This window comes from Bos indicus x Bos taurus, chromosome 7, assembly GCF_003369695.1.
Source record: "Bos indicus x Bos taurus breed Angus x Brahman F1 hybrid chromosome 7, Bos_hybrid_MaternalHap_v2.0, whole genome shotgun sequence".
In the NCBI taxonomy this organism is placed as follows: domain Eukaryota; kingdom Metazoa; phylum Chordata; class Mammalia; order Artiodactyla; family Bovidae; genus Bos; species Bos indicus x Bos taurus.
The window spans coordinates 96,762,500-96,785,281 of record NC_040082.1 but is presented as its reverse complement, the minus strand read 5'-3'; the positions used below and the strand labels follow the sequence as shown (position 1 = coordinate 96,785,281).

Genomic DNA, 22,782 nt, shown 5'->3' with positions numbered 1-22,782 from the left:
TTTTAAGTGAATATTGAATGGAGCACCATTCACAACTCAAGTAATGGATGAAATCTCATGTGAACTAATAGACAAAACTGCACACTAGTGCCTTTCAGTGATTTGTTTTTTATCACAATACAACTGAAAATGAAGAACTACAATTCAATTAAAGGAAAATACATTGACTCTATTGTGTAAAAATTGGAAAGATTGGTTATTAAAGTCTAAAAAGAGATTATGAAATCTGTATATACTGATCACAGTCACAATGCATCACTGAGAATAGATTAGATTTTGCTGGGTAAAATACAGACAACAAAAATTAAGAAAACATCAATGTATCTAAAGATGAAATATCTCTAATTGTTTGAATGTTACAACATCTTGTTGTTGTTGTTAAGTCACCCAGTCATGTCTGACTCTTTTTGACCCCATGGACTGCAGCACACCAGGCCTCCCTGTCCCTCACCGTCTCCCAAAGTTTGCCCAAGTTCATGTCCATTTCATTGGTGATACCACCCATCCATCTCATCTTCTGATGCCCTCTTCTCCTTCTGCCCTCAATCTTTCCCAGCATCAGGGACTTTTCCAATGAGTCGGCTGTTCACATCAGATGACCAAAATATGGGAGCTTCATCTCCAGCATCAGTTCTTCTAATGAGTATTCAGAATTGATTTTTCTTAAGACTGACTAGTTTGATCTTCTTGCTGTCCAAGAGACTTTCAGGAATCTTCTCCAGCACCGCAGTTTGAAGGCGTCAATTCTTTGGTGCTCTGCCTTCTTTACCATCCAGCTGTCACAACCATATGTGGCCACTGGGAAGATCATAGCCTTGATTATACAGACCTTTGTCAACAGAGTAATGTCTTTGCTTTTCAACACCCTGTCTAGATTTGTCATAGCTTTCCCGCCAAAAAACAATTGTCTTCTGGTTTCATGGCTGCAGCCATCATCCACAGTGATTTTAGAGCCCAGAAAGGGGAAATCTGTCACTACTTCTACCTTTTCCTCTTCTATTTGCCATGAAGTAATGCAGCTGGATGCCATGATCTTAGATTTTTAATATTTAGCTTTAAACCAGCTTTTTCACCCTCCTTCTTCACCTTCATCAAGAGGCTGTTTAGTTCCTCTTCACCTTCTGCCATTACAGTGGTATCATCTGCATATCTTGATTCCAGCTTGTAACTCGTCCAACCTGGCATTTCTCATGATGTGCTCAGTGTATAGGTTAAACAAACAGGGTGACAACAGACAGCCCTGTCTTACTCCTTTCTCAATCTTGAACCAATCAGTTGTTCCATACAGGGTTATAACTGTTGCTACTTGACCTGCATACAGGTTTCTTAGGAGACAGATAAGATGGTCTGGTATTCCCATCTCTTTAAGAGCTTTTCACAGTTTGTTATGATACACACAGTCAAAGGCTATAGTGAAACAGAATAGATGTTTTTCTGAAATTCCCTTGCTTTCTCTATGATCCTCCAAATGTTGGCAATTTGATCTCTGATATCTTAATTGTTTATAAATATATTATTTGGCCAATATGTAAAATAGGTTTCTACACTTAAAATTGGAATCAGGCTTTCTGATTTTATAAATTAAATAGAGATGCCTTTTATGTAACATTAATAAGGAATAGATTGGGAGTTTGGAATTAACAGGTTCACATTGCTATATTTAAAATATAATGCCTTCCCACGAAAAAATAAATAAATAAAACACAATTCCGTGTCCACCCCCCCTCCCCCAGCAAACAATAGGAATGAAGCCTGGAATTAATTAGGAAATGAATGTTTATATGTGAAATGCAGGTGTATATGAATGGGTGGATAGAATACATGGCGTACACTTGGCCTAAGAAAGTCAAGGATTATCCATCATGAAATTCTCTCTTGTACTGCTGTGGTCTTTAAGGATTTGTACAGCCCAGGGATCAGAATGGCACCAAAAATATTTGTCTAATGAGGAATTTGGTTATTGATCCCCAGGGGTATAGCTATGGTTAGCCGTCAGCCTGTGATATGAAACAGCCCTTGCCTTCCTAGGAAAGGCACACCTGAACCAGCTTTCAGAGGTGATCCTTCTTGACTAGGAGTTCAAGGTCTCACATGCTCTGTCTGCCCTTCCTGAGGACAGTTCATCTGTCTCCAATATCCGAGCATCATGTCATGTCAAGCACTGACACACTGATGCCAGTCAGGTAAAGTCCCTTAGTTAATGATTTGGGGATTTTTTTTTTTTTTTTGGTAACAGGAAAAGGTGTTTTACTAAAAATTTATCTAAGGGACACAATGAGCAGAGTCCAAGCATGTAATGGTCAGGATGAAGTGTCCTATGAGATTCCAGACAACCTGTCTTTTTGTTGACAAGTTTGTACCAATGCTCACCCAGTTCTCAATCTGCTGGTCTTCTATTTCCTCTAAAAATGGAAGAAGTCTTTATATACTCTTTATTCTCCTAAGCAGAAATATGTCTTTCTCAAACCTGATGCCTCACAAAACTTTCTGACATTTGCTTGAATGCCGTGGTGGTTGTGGGGAAGAGATTTGGTCAGTTTTTCCTTTATTTCCCTTTCTGGTTCTTCAAATACCACTGCACAGAAGTTCGTTTGCTTTATTGCTGTACTTGGGCTGCAAAGACACAAGGGATAAGTAGAGACACATGGAGCCTTAGCTGGCTGTCCTCCTAGAAAACCTGTATCTATAAAATTTGCAAGAATGTAATACATGGACAGCAAAGATAGTATAACACCTTTTAAAAAATATAACAATCCTTAAACTCCTTTGAAACTTTAAAATGGTGACATTCTGTTCCCAACTTCAGGTCTTAAATATAATGTAAGAAAATAATACACATACAAAAGGCATCCATTTTGTATCCCCTTCAGATCTTATTCCCTCCTCCTGAGAGTCAAAATCATCTTGAATGTGATAGTGTTCCCCCTCGCATTGTTTTATATTGTGCATGTGTTCACAAACATACGTAAGACAAATGTATTAACCATAACACCTATGAGTTAGGAAACAGAGAAATAAAGTATGATGTAATAATATAGTCTTAAAATCTGCCTGCAATGTGGGAGACTTGGTTTTGATCACTGGTTGGGAAGATCCCCTGGAGGAGGAAATGGCAACCCACTCCAATATTCTTGCTTTGAGAATCCCCATGGACACAGGAGCCTGAGGGGCTACAATCCATGGGGTTTCAAAGAGTTGGCCACGACTGCATGACTGAGCACACACACAACAACATAGTGAAATACTCTCTGGTAATTAAAATTAATGAAAAGCGATTAAAAATATCAACAACAAAGAGAAGGTAAATTACACAAGAACACCAATTGTAAATGACATATACTAGGAGAAGGCAATGGCAGCCCACTCCAGTACTCTTGCCTGGAAAACCCCATGGATGGAGGAGCCTGGTAGGCTGCAGTCCATGGGGTCGATAAGAGTCGGACATGACTGAGCGACTTCACTTTCACTTTTCACTTTCATGCATTGGAGAAGGCAATGGCAACCCACTCCAGTGTTCTTGCCTGGAGAATCCCAGGGATGGGGGAGCCTGGTGGGCTGCCGTCTATGGGGTCGCACAGAGTTGGACACGACTGAAATGACTTAGCAGCAGCAGCATGTGGTCCTAACTATATAAAACTTCAAAATGCAGTACAATGCAATTGTTCACAAAACAATAAACCTGCTTACAGTAAAAATTGTTGAAGAATAATGTATAATGTAATTCATTTAGTGGTTCTCTTGAGAAAGGAAAAGCATCAAGATTTTCTAACACATGATATGGGGACTCCATATACGTCTGTGTTATTTATTGCAATAAAACACCTAGAATGAGGACTGTGATGTGTGGGAATTTGGTACTTTTCACAAGATGGGAATGCTGCTTGTACTTATTTCTGTATTTCTTTGCTTGAATAATCCTCCAGGTTTATATTTGTTGTGGATTATTACTTGTAAGTGTTCAATATATATTTTAAATTTTCTAAAATTGTAGGCTTTGTCATTAAAAAAATTATCTTAACATTTTCATAATTGGTACTAATTTGAGTATCTGATTTATTTTATCATTTATTTCATTTTAATTTCTATCTATTTCATCATGTGTCCATGGCCAATGAACATGGATATCATCAATATTTCCTTCATATCTTTTCTATGTGATAATGATTTCTAACTAGAGTTTAAGCTCATAACACATCTCTGAAATTTTCAGTTGCCATGGAACAATATTCATTCCCCCTTTCTATTGTATTCTTTTAATCTGATCACTGCTTCCTTCCTAGGAGTGTAATGAGACAGGTGCCTTTGTTCATGAAGAAAATTTTAAAATAGGATAGGTGGGTACAAAGGTCTCATATGCTGAGTATTATGCTGATGGCTCTTTATTCATTTCTCATCATTTCAATATTCCATAATATTTTATAATAGCTCCCACTAAACAAATGAGTACATTGAAGTTTCTTACACAGTTGAACAATTTTTGAATTCTCAAAGAAAGTACTGGTCCTGGATTAAGTTCATAGTATTTGAGTCTAAATAATATACCAGCTAATAAGGACTGACATAGCCACATCTCTCTCCCCCAACTACGGAAGACTATTGTTTTATAATCCTGTAGGGTGCCTGAATATATATGTTGTTGTTCAGTCACTCAGTCGTATCCAACTTTTTGTGATCCCATGGACTGCAGCACTCCAGGCTTCCCTGTCCTTCACCATCTCTTGGAATTTGCTCATGTCCATTGAGTCAGTGATGCTATCTGACCATCTCATCCTCTGCCACCCTCTTCTCCTTTTGCCCTCAATCTTTCCCAGCATCAGGATCTTTTCCAACCAGTTGACTCCATCAGATGACCAAAGTATTGGAGCTTCAGCTTCAGCATCAGAGCTTCCAATGAATATTTAGTGTTGATTTTCGTTAGGACTCACTGGTTTGATCTCCCTGCTGTCCAGGGGACTCTTAAGAGTCTTCTCCAGCACCACAGTTTGAAGGCATCAATTCTTTGGTGCTCAGCTATACAATTTTTATTTTGCCTTCACTGGGTCTTTGCTGCAGTGCTGGACTCTTTGTTGCTAGTTGTGGCATGTGGGCTTTTCCCTGTGGTGCACAAACTTTGCTTGTTGCAACAGGAGCCTCTAGAGGCGGTGGGCTCAGGAGTTATGGTGCACAGGCTTAGTTGCTGCATGGCATGATGTATCTTAGTTCCAAGACCAGGGATGGAACCCACCTTGCCTACATTAGGAGGTAGATCACTAGGGAAGTTTCAATGCCTGAATATTTTTGAAGTGTCATATATCTGTCTTATCTTGTAGTTTCCTGTCTTCTAAGGACCAAAAATTGTTGCTCTGCAGGCATGCTGTCTCTTCAGTTGTGTCTGACTCTTTGTGACCCTATGCACTGTAGCCCACCAGGCTCCTCTGTCCATGGGATTTCCCAGGCAAGAATATTGGAGTGGCTTGCCATTTCCTCTTCCAAGGGATCTTCCCAATCCAGAGATCAAACCCGCGTCTCCTACAGCTCCTGCTTTGGCAGGCAGATTCTTAACCACTGAGCCAACTGGGAAGCCCAAATCTTTGCTATTTTAATCTATTTTTTAAAGCTTATGCATTTAATTCTCTCTCATCTAGCTGTTTTTTTTTTTTTAATGATATCTCACCTATCATCTTAGGGGAAGAAATCCCCCTAGGATGAAACACAGAATGTGATATTTGTCCAGCTTCTGTTAGAATTAATTGCTAATGCAGATGAGTTGCATATCATGAAGGAATCTACATGACATTTTCTTTTTTAAAGTGAAAATTGACACAATAAAACATCAAACTCAAACATAATCAACATCTTTTCTAAAAGTATTCTATTTTGTTACTATTGTAAATGAATCTTACTTTTGACATTTATAAACTACCAAAAATAAAGATCTGGTTTTATGAAAAGGTCAAGTAAAAAATTGTTATGGGTGAGGATATATGTCATTTCTAGTCTTTGCTCAGGTGCAGAGCATATACCTGTATAGATGCCATGACCTGTTACACAATACTTCATGGGTAGAGACGAACATATATTATAGGCAGGAGAAAAGATCTGGCATGTTTTCAAGATGAAAATATTAAACTGTTAAAGGGAAATTATAAAATCTGAGTGTTGGTTTGGGAATGCTAATTCTATACTATCCAGAGTCAACTCAGTGGTGAGAAGATCTGAGCTCAGACTTAATATTTTCTATCCACTGTGTATTTCGTAACCTTGATACAACCTCATCTTACCTAAGTGTTCGCATGGATGAATAGAGATATATTATAACTCAGATATGATAAATGTAACTTAGATCTGATAACCCATCTATAATCTGATAAGCCCCTCAAGTCATTTTGAGGTATGTTAAGTTCGGGGCACCACACTCCACAAGACAGATTAGATATATGCATTCTCATCTTTCTGCGTGTTTGAGGCAAGAAATGATTCTGAAGGAAATGTCACATTTTATTCTTTATTTCAGCCTCAGCATTTGGCACAAGGTGTGAAAAAGTGTTCAGTTCAGTTCAGTTCAGTTCAGTCACTCAGTAGTGTCCGACTCTTTGCGAACCCATGAATCGCAGCACACCAGGCCTCCCTGTCCATCACCAACTCCTGGAGTTCACTCAGACTTACGTCCATCGAGTCGGTGATGCAATCCAGCCATCTCATCCTCTGTCGTCCCCTTCTCCTCCTTCCCCCAATCCCTCCCAGCATCAGAGTCTTTTCCAATGAGTCAACTCTTCGCATGAAGTGGCCAAAGTACTGGAGTTTCAGCCTTAGCATCATTCCTTCCAAAGAAATCCCAGGGCTGTTGGTGATCAATAAAAATAAAAGTCAACAAAGTGTGAAATGTGATGATGGAGGGGAAAATTAGCAAAGGGAAATATTTAAATGATCTCTTGGATTTACAATATACATAGAATTTTATTTCTTTATGTTCAAATTTAAGCACTGTTTTTTCAAACTTTATCATATATCAAATTCATCTGGTGGGTTTGTTGAAACTTGAATTTCTGGCCCTTGCCCCTAGAGTTTATCAGCAGTAAACCTTCAGTGATACCAAGAATTTGCAGTTCTAATCAGTTCCCAAGGGCTGCTGCTGCTCACCTGGGGACCCTTCATTTTATTTTATTTTCACTCCATTTTTCCTTCAGATTCATCAACAATATGGAAACCAGAAATCAAACAGATGTTTCCAATTTTTATCTCCTGGGATTGACAGATGATCCAGAACTACAGCTCCACATCTTCTTCCTGTTTCTGTCCATGTACCTGATCACTCTCCTGGGAAACCTGCTCATCATCCTGGCTGTCAGCTGTGACCCCCACATCCACACCCCCATGTACTTCTTCCTCTCCAACCTGTCCTTTACTGACATCTGCATGAGCACAGCCACGATCCCCAAAATGCTGGTCAACATCCAAGCACAAAATCGGAGCATCACATATTCAGGCTGCCTCACCCAGATGTGCTTCGTCATGGTTTTTGCCTTTCTGGAAAATTTTCTCCTTACTGTCATGGCTTATGACCGTTATGTGGCCATTTGTCACCCTTTAAGATACTCAATTATCATGAACCCACAAACCTGTGGCCTGCTGATTATATTCTCACTGTTGCTAAGCATTCTGAATGCTCTGCTCCTCAGTCTGACAGCATTGCGGCTGTCCTTTTGTAAGAACCTGGAAATCCCTCACTTTTTCTGTGAACTTGCTCAGGTTGTCAAGCTAACATGTTCTGATACCCACATCAATGACCTTTTGTTATATTTGGTGGGTAGCATATTTGGTGTCGTTCCCCTCTCTGGCATCATTTTCTCTTATACTCAAATTGTCTCCTCTGTTTTGAGAATGCCATCAGCGGGTGCAAAGCTGAAAGCTTTTTCCACCTGTGGGTCTCACTTGTCAGTTGTTTCCTTATTCTATGGGACAGGTTTTGGAGTTTATATAAGTTCTATCCTGACTGGCTCATCCAGGAAGACTGCAGTGGCTTCAGTTATGTACATTGTGGTTTCTCAGATGATGAACCCTTTTATCTACAGCCTGAGAAACAGGGACATGAAGGGAGCCTTGAGAAAACTCATCAATGGGACATCTTCTTTTCTGTGGTTGTGCCATCTACCTTGGCCTTGTGTTTATAGAACGAGGCAAAATAATAGTTAATAGATATATGTAGAATATTCCATTTGTAAGTGGCAGAATATACATTTTTTTTCAAGTGTGCATGGACATTCTGTAGCATAGATCATATGTGGATCATTGATATCCAACAAAAGAGGCAAGAATATGTAACGGGTAATTGACTATATGTATATAAATGAGTTATATATAAATAATACATATAAGAAAACTCCTGCAATAAAGGAGACCCAGGTTCAATCCCTGGGTCAGGAAGATCCCCTGGAGAAGGAAATGGCAACCCACTCCAGTATTCTTGCCTGGGAAATCCCATGAACAGAGGCACATGGTGAGCTACAGTGCATGGGGTCACAAAGAGTCAGACACAACTGAGAGACTAACAATTTCACGTATATATATTGCATGTATATTGCATGTATATATATATATATACATATATATATATATATACATATACATATATGCAATATTACTCAGCCATAGACAGGAATGAAATATTGCCATTTGCTACAGCATGAATGGACTTGGGGGTTACTATGATAGTGAAATTAGTCACAGAGAGAAAGACAAATAAAGTATGCTATCACTTACATGTGAAATCTAAAAAATAAAATGCATGAGTGGATGTAACAAAATTAAACAGACTCACAGATATTGAGAACCACCCAGTTGTTACTAGTGGGAAGAAGAAGGTAGGAGAGGCAAGAAATTGGCAAGGGCTTAAAAGGTACAAACTACTATGTATAAAATAAATTAGCTACAGGGATGTATTGTATTGTAAATGTAGCCAATATTTGATAATTCACTTCATTGTACAGCAGAAACCAACACAACACATACCCCCATAAAATATATAATAACTTTAAATGCAGATTAATTTATAAAAATTTTGAATGACTACATTGTACATCTGAAACTAATCTAATAATGTAAATCATTTACACCTCAGAAAAGATAAATAAACACTAGGGGTGCGATGTACAACATGATGACACAGTTAACACTGACGTACAATATATAGGAAAGTAGTTAATCTTGAAAGTAAGAAAATGTATTTTCCTTCTTTTTTCTGTCTTTTTATTGTATCTCTTGATTATGACTGTTAGCTGAACTTGCTGTGATAATCACTTCATAATATATGTAAATCAAATTATCTGCTGTATACCTCAAACTTATGCAATGATGTGTGTTAATTATTTCTCAATAAACTAAGAAAAAGGAAATATACAATGAAATTATTGTGGCAAAATTGGAAAAGGTGGATATGAACTCTGAAAAGGAATTAACTACCTATGTTGATTGAAACAAAGCTGTCCAAACAGAAGTGGAAAGAAGTAGATGGTATGCAGCTACCTTGCCTCAGAGGGTCAGACATTGGCCATCGTGAACTCATCCATTCTAGAGTCTTGATCTGGAAGGTCCAGGAATCAGCATGACGCTAAAATAGCTTGTCTAATGAGGAGCTTTAGTTATTGATCCCCAGGGATGCAGAGATTGCAAGAGTCTCCCTGTGACCACCTCACTCAACGGTCCTTGCTCAGTAAGGAAGCAGGACACGTGAACCTCCTTCCAGAGATGATCTTTCTTGACCTGGAGCCCGTTGCCTCAATCAGTTTGTCTGGTCCTTCTAAGGACAGATCTGCCTTCAAGATCCACGGGAGATATATCAAGCACCATACTTCAGTGATGTCAGCCAGGTAACACAAAGTCTCTTTAATATTGTTACACTATAATTTCTTACAGTAGAAGCAGTGAGGAGAGACATAAGATTAAAACCAAGACCCTCATGACCCCCAACAAACTCTGACTCTGTTTTTGACATGTTCACATATATGTTTGTATGAATTCTCACCAAGGACTTTTTCCACTGGGATCATACACTCTCTCTATAATGGCAGGACCCATTTTTCTCCTGAGTAGAAATCCTCCCCCTCACAAACATGGGTGCTATAAAATGTTCAGATGTTTACTTTAAATCTTGTGCTGGTGGTGAAGGGGTCTGTACAATGTATTAGTTTGCTGTGCTGTGTGCTTAGTCACTTAATCATGTCTGACTCTTTGTGACCCCATGGACTGCAGCCCACCAGGCTCCTCTGTCTATGGGAATTCTCCAGGCAAGAATACTGGAGTGGGTTGCCATGCCCTTCTCCAGGGGGTCTTCCCAATCCAGGGACTGAACCCAGGTCTCCCAGGCATTCTTTACCATCTGAGCCCCCAGGAAGCTAGTGCTGCCATAGCAGAGTAGCACAGACTGGGTGGCTTAATAACAAAGTTATTGTCACAGTTCTGGAGATTGGAAGCCTAGATGAAGGTGTCAGCAAGACTGGTTTCTTTTGAGGCCATTTTTCTTGGCTTGTAGCTGGCCATATTCTCTTCACGTGGTCTTTCCTCTGTATGCATGTATGCAAATCTCTCGTTGGATCAAGGTTCACCTTAATGATTCCATTTTAACCAAATTACCTCTTCAAAGATCTTATCTCAAATACAGTCATATTCTAAATATTAGGATATCAGTATATGAATGAAATTAAATTAAAATACACTTGCTTCTTGGAGGGAAAGCTATGACAAACCTAGACAGCATAATAAAAAGCAAAGACATCACTTTGCTGACAAAATTCCACATAGTCAAACCTATGGTCTTTCCAGTAGTCTTGTACAGATATGAAACTTGGATTATAAAGAAGGCTGAGTATGGAAAGATTGAAGCTTTTGATTTGTGGTGCTGGAGAAGACTCTTGAGAGACCTTTGGACTGCAAGGAGATCAAACCAGTGTATCCTAAAGGAAATCAACCCTGAGTACTCCTTGGAAGGATGGATGCTGAAGCTCCAACACTTTGGCCACCTGATACAAACAGTCAACTCATTGGAAAAGACCCTGATGCTAGAAAAGCTCAGTTCAGTCATTCATGTCAGACTCTTTGCGACCCTGTGTACTGCAGCACATCAGGCTTCCCTGTCCATCACCAACTCCTGGAGCTTGCTCAAACTCATGTCCATTGAGTCGGTGATGTCATCCAACCATCTCATCCTCTGTCATCTCCTTCTTGTCCTGCCTTCAACCTTTCCCGGCATCAGGGTCTTTTCTAATGAGTCATTGATTCTTTGCATCAGGTGGCCAAAGTACTGGAGCTTCAATTTTCAGCATCAGTCCTTCCAATGAATATTAAGGGTTGATTTCCTTTAGAACTGACTGGCTTGATCTCCCTGCAGTCCAAGGGACTCTCAAGAGTCTTCTCCAACACCACAGTTCAAAAGCGTCAATTCTTCAGTGCTCAGCTTTCTTTATGGTACAACTCTCACATCTATACATGACTAGTGGAAAAAGCATAGTTTAGACTATACAGACCTCTGTCAGCAGAGTAATGTCTCTGCTTTTTAATATGCTGTCTAGGTTGGTCATAGCTTTTCTTCCAAGGAGTAAACATCTTTAAATTTCATGGCTGAAGTCACCATTTGCAGTGATTTTGGAGCCCAAGAAAATAAAGTCTGTCACTGTTTCTGAGGAGGTCTTACAAATAGCTGAGAAAAGAAGAGAAGCTAAAGGCAAAGGAGAAAAGGAAAGGTATACCCATTTTAATGCAGATTTCCAAAGAATAGCAAGGAGAGATAAGAAAGCCTTCCTCAATGATCAGTGCAAAGAAATAGAGGAAAACAATAGAATGGGAGATCTCTTCAAGAAAATTAGAGATACAAAGGGAACATTTCATGCAAAGATGGGCACAATAAAGGAAGAAACAGTGTGGGACTAACAGAAACAGAAGCTATTAAGAAGAGGTGGCAAGAATACACAGAAGAACTATACAAAAAAGATCTTCATGACCCAGAAACCACAATGGTGTGATCACTCATCTAGAGCCAGACATCCTGGAATGCAAAGTCATAGGAAGCATCACTACAAACAAAGCTACTGGAGGTGATGGAATTCCAGTTGAGCTATGTCAAATCCTGAAAGATGATGCTGTTAAAGTGCTGCACTCAATATGCCAGCAAATCTGGAAAACTCAGCAGTGGTCACAGGACTGGAAAAAGCCGGTTTTCATTCCAATCCCAAAGAAAGGCAATGCCAAGAATGTTCAAACTACCTCACAATTGCACTCATCTCACACACTAGCAAAGTAATGCTCAAAATTCTCCAAGTGAGTCTTCAACAGTATGTGAACCATGAACTTCCAGATGTTTAAGCTGTATTTAGAAAAGGCAGTGGAACCAGAGATCAAATTGTCAACATCTGTTGTATCATCAAAAAATCAAGAAAGCTCCAGAAAAAAAACATATACTTCTGCTTTATTGACTATGCCAAAGCCTTTGACTGTGTGAATCACCACAAACTGTGGAAAATTCTGAAAGAGATGGGAATACCAGACCTCCTTACCTGCCTTCTGAGAAATCTGTATGCAGGTCAAGAAGCAACAGTTAAAACTGGACATGGAACAACAGACTGGCTGCAAATAGGGCAAGAAGTATGTCAAGGCTGTATACTGTCACCCTGCTTATTTAACTTATATGCAGAGTACATCATGCAAAATGCCAGGCTGGTTGAAGCACAAGCTGGAATCAAGATTGCCTGGAGAAATAACAATAACCTCAGACACGCAGATGGCAGAAAGTGAAGAAGAACTAAAGAGTCTCTTGATGAAAGTGAAAGAGGAGAGTGAAAAAGCTGGCTTAAAACTCAACATTCAAAAAAGGAAGATCATGGCATCCTGTCCCATCACTTCATGGCAAATAGATGGGGAAACAATGGAAACAGTGAGAGACATTATTTTGGGGGGCTCCCAAATCACTGCAGATGGTGACTGCAGCCATGAAATTAAAAGATGCTTGCTCTTTGGAAGAAAAGCTATGACAAACATAGATAGCATGTTAAAAAACAGAGACATTTGGATCGCAGCGAGTTGCCAGTCCAGGTTCGATGCGCGATACTGGATGCTTGGGGCTAGTGCACTGGGACGACCCAGAGGGATGGTATGGGGAGGGAGGAGGGAAGAGGGTTCAGGATGGGGAACACATGTACACCTGTGGCAGATTCATTTTGATATTTGGCAAAACTAATACAATTATGTAAAGTTTAAAAATAAAATAAAATTAAAAAAAAAAAAAAAACAGAGACATTACTTTGCCAACAAAGGTCCATCTAGTCAAAGCTATGGTTTTTCCAGTAGTCATGTGTGGATATGAGAGTTGGATTATAAAGAAAGCTGAGCAACAAATAATTGACACTTTTGAACTGTAGTGTTGGAGAAGACTCTTGAGAGTCCCTTGGACTGCAAGGAGATCCAACTACTCAATCCTAAAGGAATTTAGTCCTGAATATTCATTGGAAAGACTGATGCTGAAGCTGAATCTCCAATGCTTTGGCCACTTGATGTGAAGAACTGACTCATTGGAAAAGACCCTGATGCTGGGAACGACTGAAGGCAGGACAACAACGGGATGACAGAGGATGGGATGGTTGGATGGCATCACTGACTCAATGGACTTGAGTTTGAGAAGTCTCAAGGAGTTGGTGATGGATAGGGAAGCCTGGTGTGCTGTAGTCCATGTGATTGCAAAGAGTTGGACATGATTTGAGTGACTGAACTGAAGTGAACTGAACTGTTTCCATTATTTCGCCATCTATTTGCCATGAAGTTATGGGACTGGATGCCATGATCTTCCTTTTTTGAATGCTGAGTTTTAAGCCAGGTTTTTCACTCTCCTCTTTCACTTTCATCAAAAGGCTCTTTAGTTCCGTTTCTCTTCCTGCCATAAGGGTGGTGTCATCTGCATAACTGAGGTTATTGATACTTCTCCCAGCAAACTTGATTCCAGCTTGTGTTTCATCCAGCCCAGCATTTCTCATGATATATTCTGCATGAAAATTAAATAAGCAGGGTGACAATATACAGTCTTGATGTACTCCTTTTCCAATTTGGAACCAGTTCGTTGTTCCATGTCCGGTTCTAACTGTTGCTTCTTGACCTGCATACAGATTTCTCAAGAGGAAACATTCTCATTACTCAATGAGGATACTAGGTTACTCATTTAGTTGGACAAGTTTCTGTTTTCATAAAACAAGTAGTAGAGTCTGAGTCCATTAATTAACTCCATTAATTAATTAACTCCACTAATTTCAGAGTTCTGAGTCTAAGTACTCTTCCAAGCAATAAGGGCTGTCAAGACCACATTTGTCTGCCTCCCCAACCCCCATGGCCCCCCACCCCCAGGGACTGAGAGGCCTTCCCTGGTGACTCAGATTCTGCCTGCAGTGTAGGAGAACCTGGGCTCTCAAGATCCCTGAAGAAAGTATATGGCTATCCACTCAGTATTCTTGCCTGGAGAACTCCATGGACTGAGAAGCCTGGAGGGCTACAGTCCATGGGGTCACAAAGAGTCAGACATGACTAAGCCACTAACAATAACTAACTAACTAGGAGAGGGAGAACCTCTGCTTACAGGGACACTCCTTCTAGGATGTTTGACATTTAGTGTTATCTTGTAGTATTCTTGTTATCTTCTAAATACTAGCAAATTATTGCTATTTTCATCTGGATGTTTTAGGAGCCTATGTATTCAGTTTTTTCCTTTCACTCATACTCAGCTTAAAAAAAAATCATATGCCAGTTACCAGCTTAAGGGATGAAATTCCTTCATAATTTTATTCATAATTATGAATAAATAAACAGAATTTGTAATTTTATTCTTATATTTCTTTTTGTTTGAAGTTGTACAATAATTAAGAAGAAATGCAGCAATGTCTTCTTCATTTTAGGGGCTTTGCAGGTGGTGCAGTGATAAAGAATCTGCCTTTCAACACAGGAGATGCTGGAAATGTGGATTTGATCCCTGGGTTGGGAAGATCCCCTGGAGAAGGGAATGTCTACCCACTCAGTAGTCTTGCCTGGAGAATTCCATGGAGAGAAGAGCCTGGTGGGCTACAGTTCATGAGGTCTCGAGGGATCAGACATGATTGAGCACACACATTTCTTTTTTTTTTTAATATAAATTTATTTATTTTAATTGGAGGTTAATTACTTTATAATATTGTATTGGTTTTGCCATACATCAACATGAATCTGCCACAGGTATACACGTGTTCCCCATCCCGAACCCCTCCTCCTGCCTCCCTCCCTGTATCCTCCCTCTGGGTCATCTCAGTGCACCAGCCCCAAGCATCCAGTATCATGCATCAAACCTGGACTGGCAACTCGTTTCATATATGATATTATACATGTTTCAATGTTATTCTCCCAAATCATCCCACCCTCTCCCTCTCCTACAGAGTCCAAAAGACTGTTCTATACATCTGTGTCTCTTTTGCTGTCTCACATACAGGGTTATCGTTACCATCTTTCTAAATTCCATATATATATGTTAGTATACTGTATTGGTGTTTTTCTTTCTGGCTTACTTCACTCTGTATAATAGGCTCCAGTTTCATCCACCTCATTAGAACTGATTCAAATGTATTCTTTTTTAATATCTGAGTAATACTCCATTGTGTATATGTACCACTGCTTTCTTATCCATTCGTCTGCTGATGGACATCTAGGTTGCTTCCATGTCCTGGCTATTATAAACAGTGCTGTGGTGAATATTGGGGTACATGTGTCTCTTTCAATTCTGGTTTCCTTGGTGTGTATGCCCAGCAGTGGGATTTCTAGGTCATAAGGCAGTTCTATTTCCAGTTTTTTAAGGAATCTCCACACTGTTCTCCATAGTGGCTGTACTAGTTTGCATTCCCACCAACAGTGTAAGAGGGTTCCCTTTTTTCCACACCCTCTCCAGCATTTATTGCTGTAGACTTTTGGATCCAGCCATTCTGACTGGCATGAAATGATACCTCATTGTGGTTTTGATTTGCATTTCTCTGATAATGAGTGATGTTGAACATCTTTTCATGTGTTTGTTAGCCATCTGTATGTCATCTTTGGAGAAATGTCTATTTAGTTCTTTGGCCCAGAAGAACTAAAACTCTCACTGTTTGCAGATGACAAGATCCTCTACATAGAGAACCCTAAAGACTCCACCAGAAAATTACTAGAGCTAATCAATGAATATAGTAAAGTTGTACAATATAAATAAACACACAGAAATCCCTTCCATTCCTATACACTAATAATGAGAAAATAGGAAGAGAAATTAAGGAAACAATTCCATTCACCATTGCAACAAAAAGAATAAAATATTTAGGAATATATCTACCTAAAGAAACTAAAGATCTATATATAGAAAACTATAAAACACTGGTGAAAGGAATCAAAGAGGACAATAATAGATGGAGAAATATACCATGTTCATGGATCGGAAGAATCAATATAGTGAAAATGAGTATACTACCCAAAGCAATTTATAGATTCAAAGCAATCCCTATCAAGCTACCAACGGTATTCTTCACAGAGCTAGAACAAATAATTTCACAATTTGTATGGAAACACAAAAAACCTCAAATAGCCAAAGCAATCTTGAGAAAGAAGAATGGAACTGGAGGAATCAACCTACCTGACTTCAGGCTCTACTACAAAGCCACAGTCATCAAGACAGTATGGTACTGGCACAAAGACAGAAATATAGATCAATGGAACAAAATAGAAAGTCCAGAGATAAATCCACGCACCTATGGACACCTTATCTTTGACAAAGGAGGCAAGAATATACAATGGATTAAAGACAATCTCTTTAACAAGTGGTGCTGGGAAAGCTGGGCAACTTGTAGAAGAATGAAACTAGAACACTTTCTAACACCATACACAAAAATAAACTCAAAATGGATTAAAGATCTAAATGGAAGACCAGAAAATATAAAACTCCTAGAGGAGAACATAGGCAAAACACTCTCCGACATACATCACAGCAGGATCCTCTATGAACCACCTCCCAGAATATTGGAAATAAAAGCAAAAATAAACAAATGGGACCTAATTAAACTTAAAAGCTTCTGCACAACAAAGGAAACTATAAGCAAGGTGAAAAGACAGCCTTCAGAATGGGAGAAAATAATAGCAAATGAAGCAACTGACAAACAACTACTCTCAAAAATATACAAGCAACTCCTACAGCTCAATTCCAGAAAAATAAATGACCCAATCAAAAAATGGGCCAAAGAACTAAATAGACATTTCTCCAAAGAAGACATACAGATGGCTAACAAACACATTTCTTTATTTTACTCTCAGCACTTGCCACAGTGTGTGAGGTTATCAGTGCTTAACAAAATATTTTGGCTAATAAAGTAAGTGGAAGGAGAAATAGGCAGAAGAGAAGATTCAATTATTTTCTTGGGTTCATTATATAGATGAGTGTTTTTCTAGAGAAGTGGCTTTCAAAATTCATTGTTTGACAGAATCATCTAGAGACCTTATTAAAAATGTTAATTGTTAGTCCTTATTTCTAGTGTTTGTCATCAGGGAATCAGGAACAGGGCCCAAGAATGGTTATTTTGAAAAAGTTCCAAAGTAATTTTAATGCTGCAGCTAGCCCATAGATTATAAATTTTATTGTTTCTCCACCTGATATTTTCCATCCGATTTCTTCATAACAAGGAATCAGGAAATCAAACAGAAGTTTCAGATTTCCTTCTCCTGGAAATGGCAGAAGATCCTGAACTCCAGCTTATCCTCTTCACTGTTCCTGTCCATATACATGGTCACTGTTCTTGGAAACCTGCTTGGCATCCTGGCTGTCATCTCTGATTCCCACCTCTGCACACCCATGTATTACTTTCTTTCAAATCTTTCCTTTGCTGACATCTGTTTAAGCATAACCACCATCCCAAAGATGCTTGTCAATAAGTAAGCACAGAATGAGAGCACCACTTCTGCAAGCTGCCTCACCCAAATGGCTTTTTTCCTGTTTTTGACCTGTTGGGAGAATTTTCTTCTTGCTATTATGGCCTATGATTGCTATGTGATCATTTATCAACCCCTAAGGTACATGTCTGGGCTTCCCACATGGCTCCGTAGTAAAGCATCTGCCTGCCAATACAGGGGACACAAGAGACTCAAGTTCAACCCTTGAGTCAGGAAGACCCCCTGGAGGAGGGCATGACAACCCACTTCAGTATTCTTGCCTGGAGAATTTCATGGACAGATAAGCCTGGCAGGATATAGTCCATGGGGTTGCATGTAGTCAAACATGACTGAAGTGACTTAGCACACATGCATGCAGAAGGGACATAGTTATCACGAGCCCTCCTTTCTGTGTTCTGCTGATTCTATTCCTTCTGTTCTTTAGCATTATGAATGCCCTGCTCCACAGTCCAATGGCACTGAGGCTGTCCTTCGGCAGAGACCTGGAAATTCTTCACTCATTCTGTGAGTTTCCTCAGGTCATCAAGCTGGCCTGTTCTGATACCCTCATCAACAACATTCTAATACATTTCATGGGTAGCTTATTTGGGGTGTTTCTGTCTCTGGGACCATTTTCTCGTATACTCTAATTGTCTCCTCTGTTTTGAGAATGTCATCAATGAATAGAAAGTATAAAGCCTTTTCCACTTGTGGGTCTCATCTGTTGGTTGTTTCCTTGTTCTGTTGAACAGCTCATGGGGTTTACATTAGTTCTGCAGTTACTGGCTTGCCCAGAAAAATTGCAGTAGTCTCACTGAGATACATTGTGGTCCTTAAATGATGAACCCATTTATTTACATCATTTATTTACAGCCTGAGAAACAGGGACAAGAAGGAATCCTTGAGGAAACTCATTGATATGTTGCCTTTTTTTGTTCTGTGATTACATTGTCTTTGTGTGGGGGTGCGGGCTTGGTTTTCTCAAGTCAAAATGATAGGCACCCTAGATGAACCAGAATACTTGATTCTTCCATTGTACAATTCCTCCAAAATGACTAGATAGAGTCATATTTAAACTATTGCAACTTGGACTCAGAGCCCAACTTTGCTTTTAGTCTAGCTCTGGGATGTTTGTCACAACATTTCAATTCTCCATACTCTATTTCTTTGCTCATGTTCTATAGAAGCAGTATGACCCAGGAGTTCTAGTTTGAGTGACTTTTGTTTGTGATGACTTTCAGAAAAGGAAAGTTGTAGGAGGTGGATGAGGCAGGGGGCTGGGGTGGGGGTTGAGGGAGGAATGAAGGAAGCTGTGGTCCTGAATTGAGACTAGCTTCTGTCTGACTATGGAAAGGGCCATGACAATCATACCTTAGAATTATCCCTCCCATGAGGCAAGGGAAATAAGCTCACATCACACATCACATCACAGTCACTGGTGAATAGCATCCTTCTGAGGCACCATTAGCATCCACTATAATCAGTTTCAATATCTATAAAATTGTCATCATCCTTGGTGGTTGAGGTGATTGTGAGATATCTGAAATTTATCAGTGAGGAGACTTTAGTTGTAACAAGAAAAAGGAAACTTTTGTCTAATATGATTAAACAATAAAGAAAGTTATCTTTCATGACAAAGACTTCAGAGATCATCAGGAACAAGAGCTAAGTACTCATCCACTCCTGCATGAGATGCCCTTATCCTCAGATTGTTCTCCACAAAGATGGTGACAGTAAATTAAAATGTTAGACTTGGACATGAAGCCCAAAGATAGAAAACTGACTTTCCTTCCCTGAGCCAGTTTTTAATAGATCTTTCTATGAGTCTGCCAGAACATCTCTGTAGTGAGTTTGAACAGTAGCTCCCAAAACAATATGTCCACTTCCTATTCTTCCTATCTTGTGAATCTTACTTTATATGACAACAGGGTGAATGTTACTTATTTGGAAAAAGAGTCTTTTCAGTGAAAGAGTTTATCCAAGATTATCTGGATAGCCTTTAAATGTAGTCACAGATATCCTTATTAGAGAGACAGAAGTAGAAAAGACACAGGAAAAAAGGAAGGGGAAAATATCTCAATATCAATGAATCAGACTTAACTTGTGGATGAGTTAATCTTGATTTAATTATATTTGATAAAAATGAAGGTAATTTTAGAGAAGCAGAGATGTTTCAATGGATATCAAATTCTAATTCTTTATTGAAGTCAGTAGTCACTAAGACTCACTTCTCAGATAATTCCTTTCTGTTATGTTACATTGTGCAAACTTTAAGTAAATTATTAAAAGAATACTCTAAGTTTATTTCTGAAGCTTAAGCCAATAATGTATCCTTGGATGAGGATCAGATGCCCCATGGTCTACAACCAAGAGATTAACACCCAGGCTGTGGTCATTTAAATTTAAATACTCCCTTAGGCTGGGGACAGTTAAACCATGCTGGGGGTAATCAGTCTAATAACAGTAGGAAATTGGGCTAGATGCCTTATGGGCAATGCCAATAGATAGCTTCCCTTAAAGGTAAGGATTGGTATAGAACAGGTAAATTCAGATGATCTCGAATATACTGGGCTGCTTCTAAAGACAATTCTTGACCAAAATTCTTACTTATGACCTCATTAATATTGCTAGCTATCTTATTTTTATATTGCCCATTTTTACAAAATTGTTTCTTTCATTACCAAACGTGTGACTAAGCCTCTGATAAAATGATGATATAAAACTTCATATGAGATTGATGATTGTCATAGTGTAATTCTAGATAGGGGAAGAAATAACAAGAGGGAATATTTTCCTAGACCAAAAGAGACTAGGAAGAAGGTGGTCCAGAGACTTCCAGCTACTGTTAATAAGGCCTAGTCCAGTAATAGCACATTGAGTGGCCTATCAGAGAAATCTCTGCCAGATCTGAGAATGAACACTCCTGGAGTTGTGGGACAAAAGAGTCATGAAATGCCCCCCAAACCACGGTTGAATTCATTACCCTGAAGGGGCCCTGATAACTGAAAACTGGGCACTTCCCATCTGCCTCTCTTAGGATTAGGTCAGTGGCTACTACAGCCACTGACTTTCAACACATTTTGAAATGAATCCAAGGTGGGGAACTTGAATGAGGTGCTTTATGTTCTGGAAGAACTGCAGAACAGGCCTTCAGAGAGTTTCTTTCAGGAAAGATTTTATGAGCTCAGATTCTTGTATCTTCTCATAATGAAAAAAAGTACTGAAGTCATTAATGGTGACATCTGTTTTGGCCATTAAGGAGATAAATGCAATTGAAAGTAAAAATGGAATAGCTGTAGTTCAGACATCCAAAGTAATAATACTAGTTGGCATTATGAACATGATTTATGAAAAGTCCTTGTATAGCTAAGAGCTTCAGTTTTCTGAGCTGTGGCAGACTTGGGATGTCACCAGCCATTCTCAAAACAATGTCTGCTGGCAGCTGGTAGCTGCAACCTTATGGGTTCAAGGTGTCCTCTTGCAACTAGAATTTTTTGGAAAATGAAATTGCTTTAGATCAGATATTAGTAGAAAAAGGAGACAGGTAATGGCTAATAGTTTCTGATATGTGTATGTTAATACCACACTGGAAGTTAAAACCTCCTTAGATAAAAGTAAACAACTGGCTACCTGGCTGCAATTCTCCACAAGGTGAGAGGTCCAGATTGGGTTTCAGGCTTATCTCAGGGAATGAACTTTATTTTGTCAGTTAAAATTCCAGTTTTCACTCCTCCAACTACTTCTAACTGAATATCTTACACCAAAATAGTGAACCAAGGAAGTGGGATTGAGATCATACAAGACTTAGATCCAGGATTTGGAACTCAGAAATATTTCCAATTAAGTGTATATTCTCCAAATTGAGGGAGAACTATGCCCCCATTTTACCCACTCTTGATTGGGAAATCCCATGGACAGAGGAGATTGCCAGGCTGCAGTTCACGGGGTCACAAAGAGTCAGACACGACTTAGCAAGTAAACAACAACAACAATAACTGCCCCATTTTAGCAGGAAGTGACCAGAACCATTGTTGCACAGTTTCCTGAATTGAAACTGAAGAGGACTCTGTGGGACTCCAGAGTACAAATCCTTTCTGCATCCCCTGTTTCTTATTTGTAGGCTCATTCAGCCTCTTTGATCTTCCCTGAGTTTCAAAGGGCAGATTCAGACAGTTGCTAATCAGGAAAGGGAGGGGATGCAGAAACATGGGAAAGTGAAAGTGTGAGTCACTCAGTCCCATGTCAGACTCATTGCAACCCCTTGGACTGTAATCCTCCAGGTTCCTCTGTCCTTGGAATTCTCCAGGCAGGAATATTGGAGTGGGTAGCCATTCCCTTCTCCAGGGGATCGTCCCAACCCAGGGATTGAATCCAGGTCTTCTGCATTGCAGGAAGATTCTTTACTATCTAGGCCACAAGGAAAGCCAACAGAAACATGGAAGGAGCAGTCAAATGGTGGTGCAGGCTTGGGGCAAGGTGCTGGTTCCTCCTCAAAGAGTATATATAACACTACCTTTGAGTTCTGAAGAACTGTATCCCTGATCCAGGAGGAGGATGGTAGCTTCAGGCTGAGTGCAAGATTCCTGGAGCACTGCCCTGTTACCTCAACACCAAATGATCAGAAGAAAGTCATACACTCTGTAGCCCTCACTCCCAATTTTTCTTTCCTTTTCTGGACACAGTGATGACATCCTGTTAGGCCTCTTGTTTGGCCCCTGTCTGTTACAAGTACTTATATCTCTGACAGTTTCAGGCTAAATTTTTGTTACTACAAGGGTGGATGTCAGTTTCAGACATAAGATACCTCGATTTAGAACAGGTGGAGAGAAACTTCTACTCTACTAGGCAGGACAATGTTCATTC

General features: G+C 39.5%; 1 protein-coding gene and 1 pseudogene across 1 annotated transcript; both read left to right on the top strand.

The window, feature by feature from the left end:
- Positions 1 to 7,140: 7,140 nt before the first annotated feature.
- LOC113896362 (olfactory receptor 7G2-like) lies at positions 7,141 to 8,172 on the top strand. Its single transcript, XM_027548575.1, has one exon. The coding sequence runs from the start codon at positions 7,180 to 7,182 to the stop codon at positions 8,170 to 8,172; it is 993 nt and encodes a 330-aa protein (XP_027404376.1). The 5' UTR covers positions 7,141 to 7,179.
- Positions 8,173 to 9,723: 1,551 nt separating this feature from the next.
- LOC113896361 lies at positions 9,724 to 18,760 on the top strand (annotated as a pseudogene).
- The last annotated feature ends 4,022 nt before the right edge of the window (positions 18,761 to 22,782 follow it).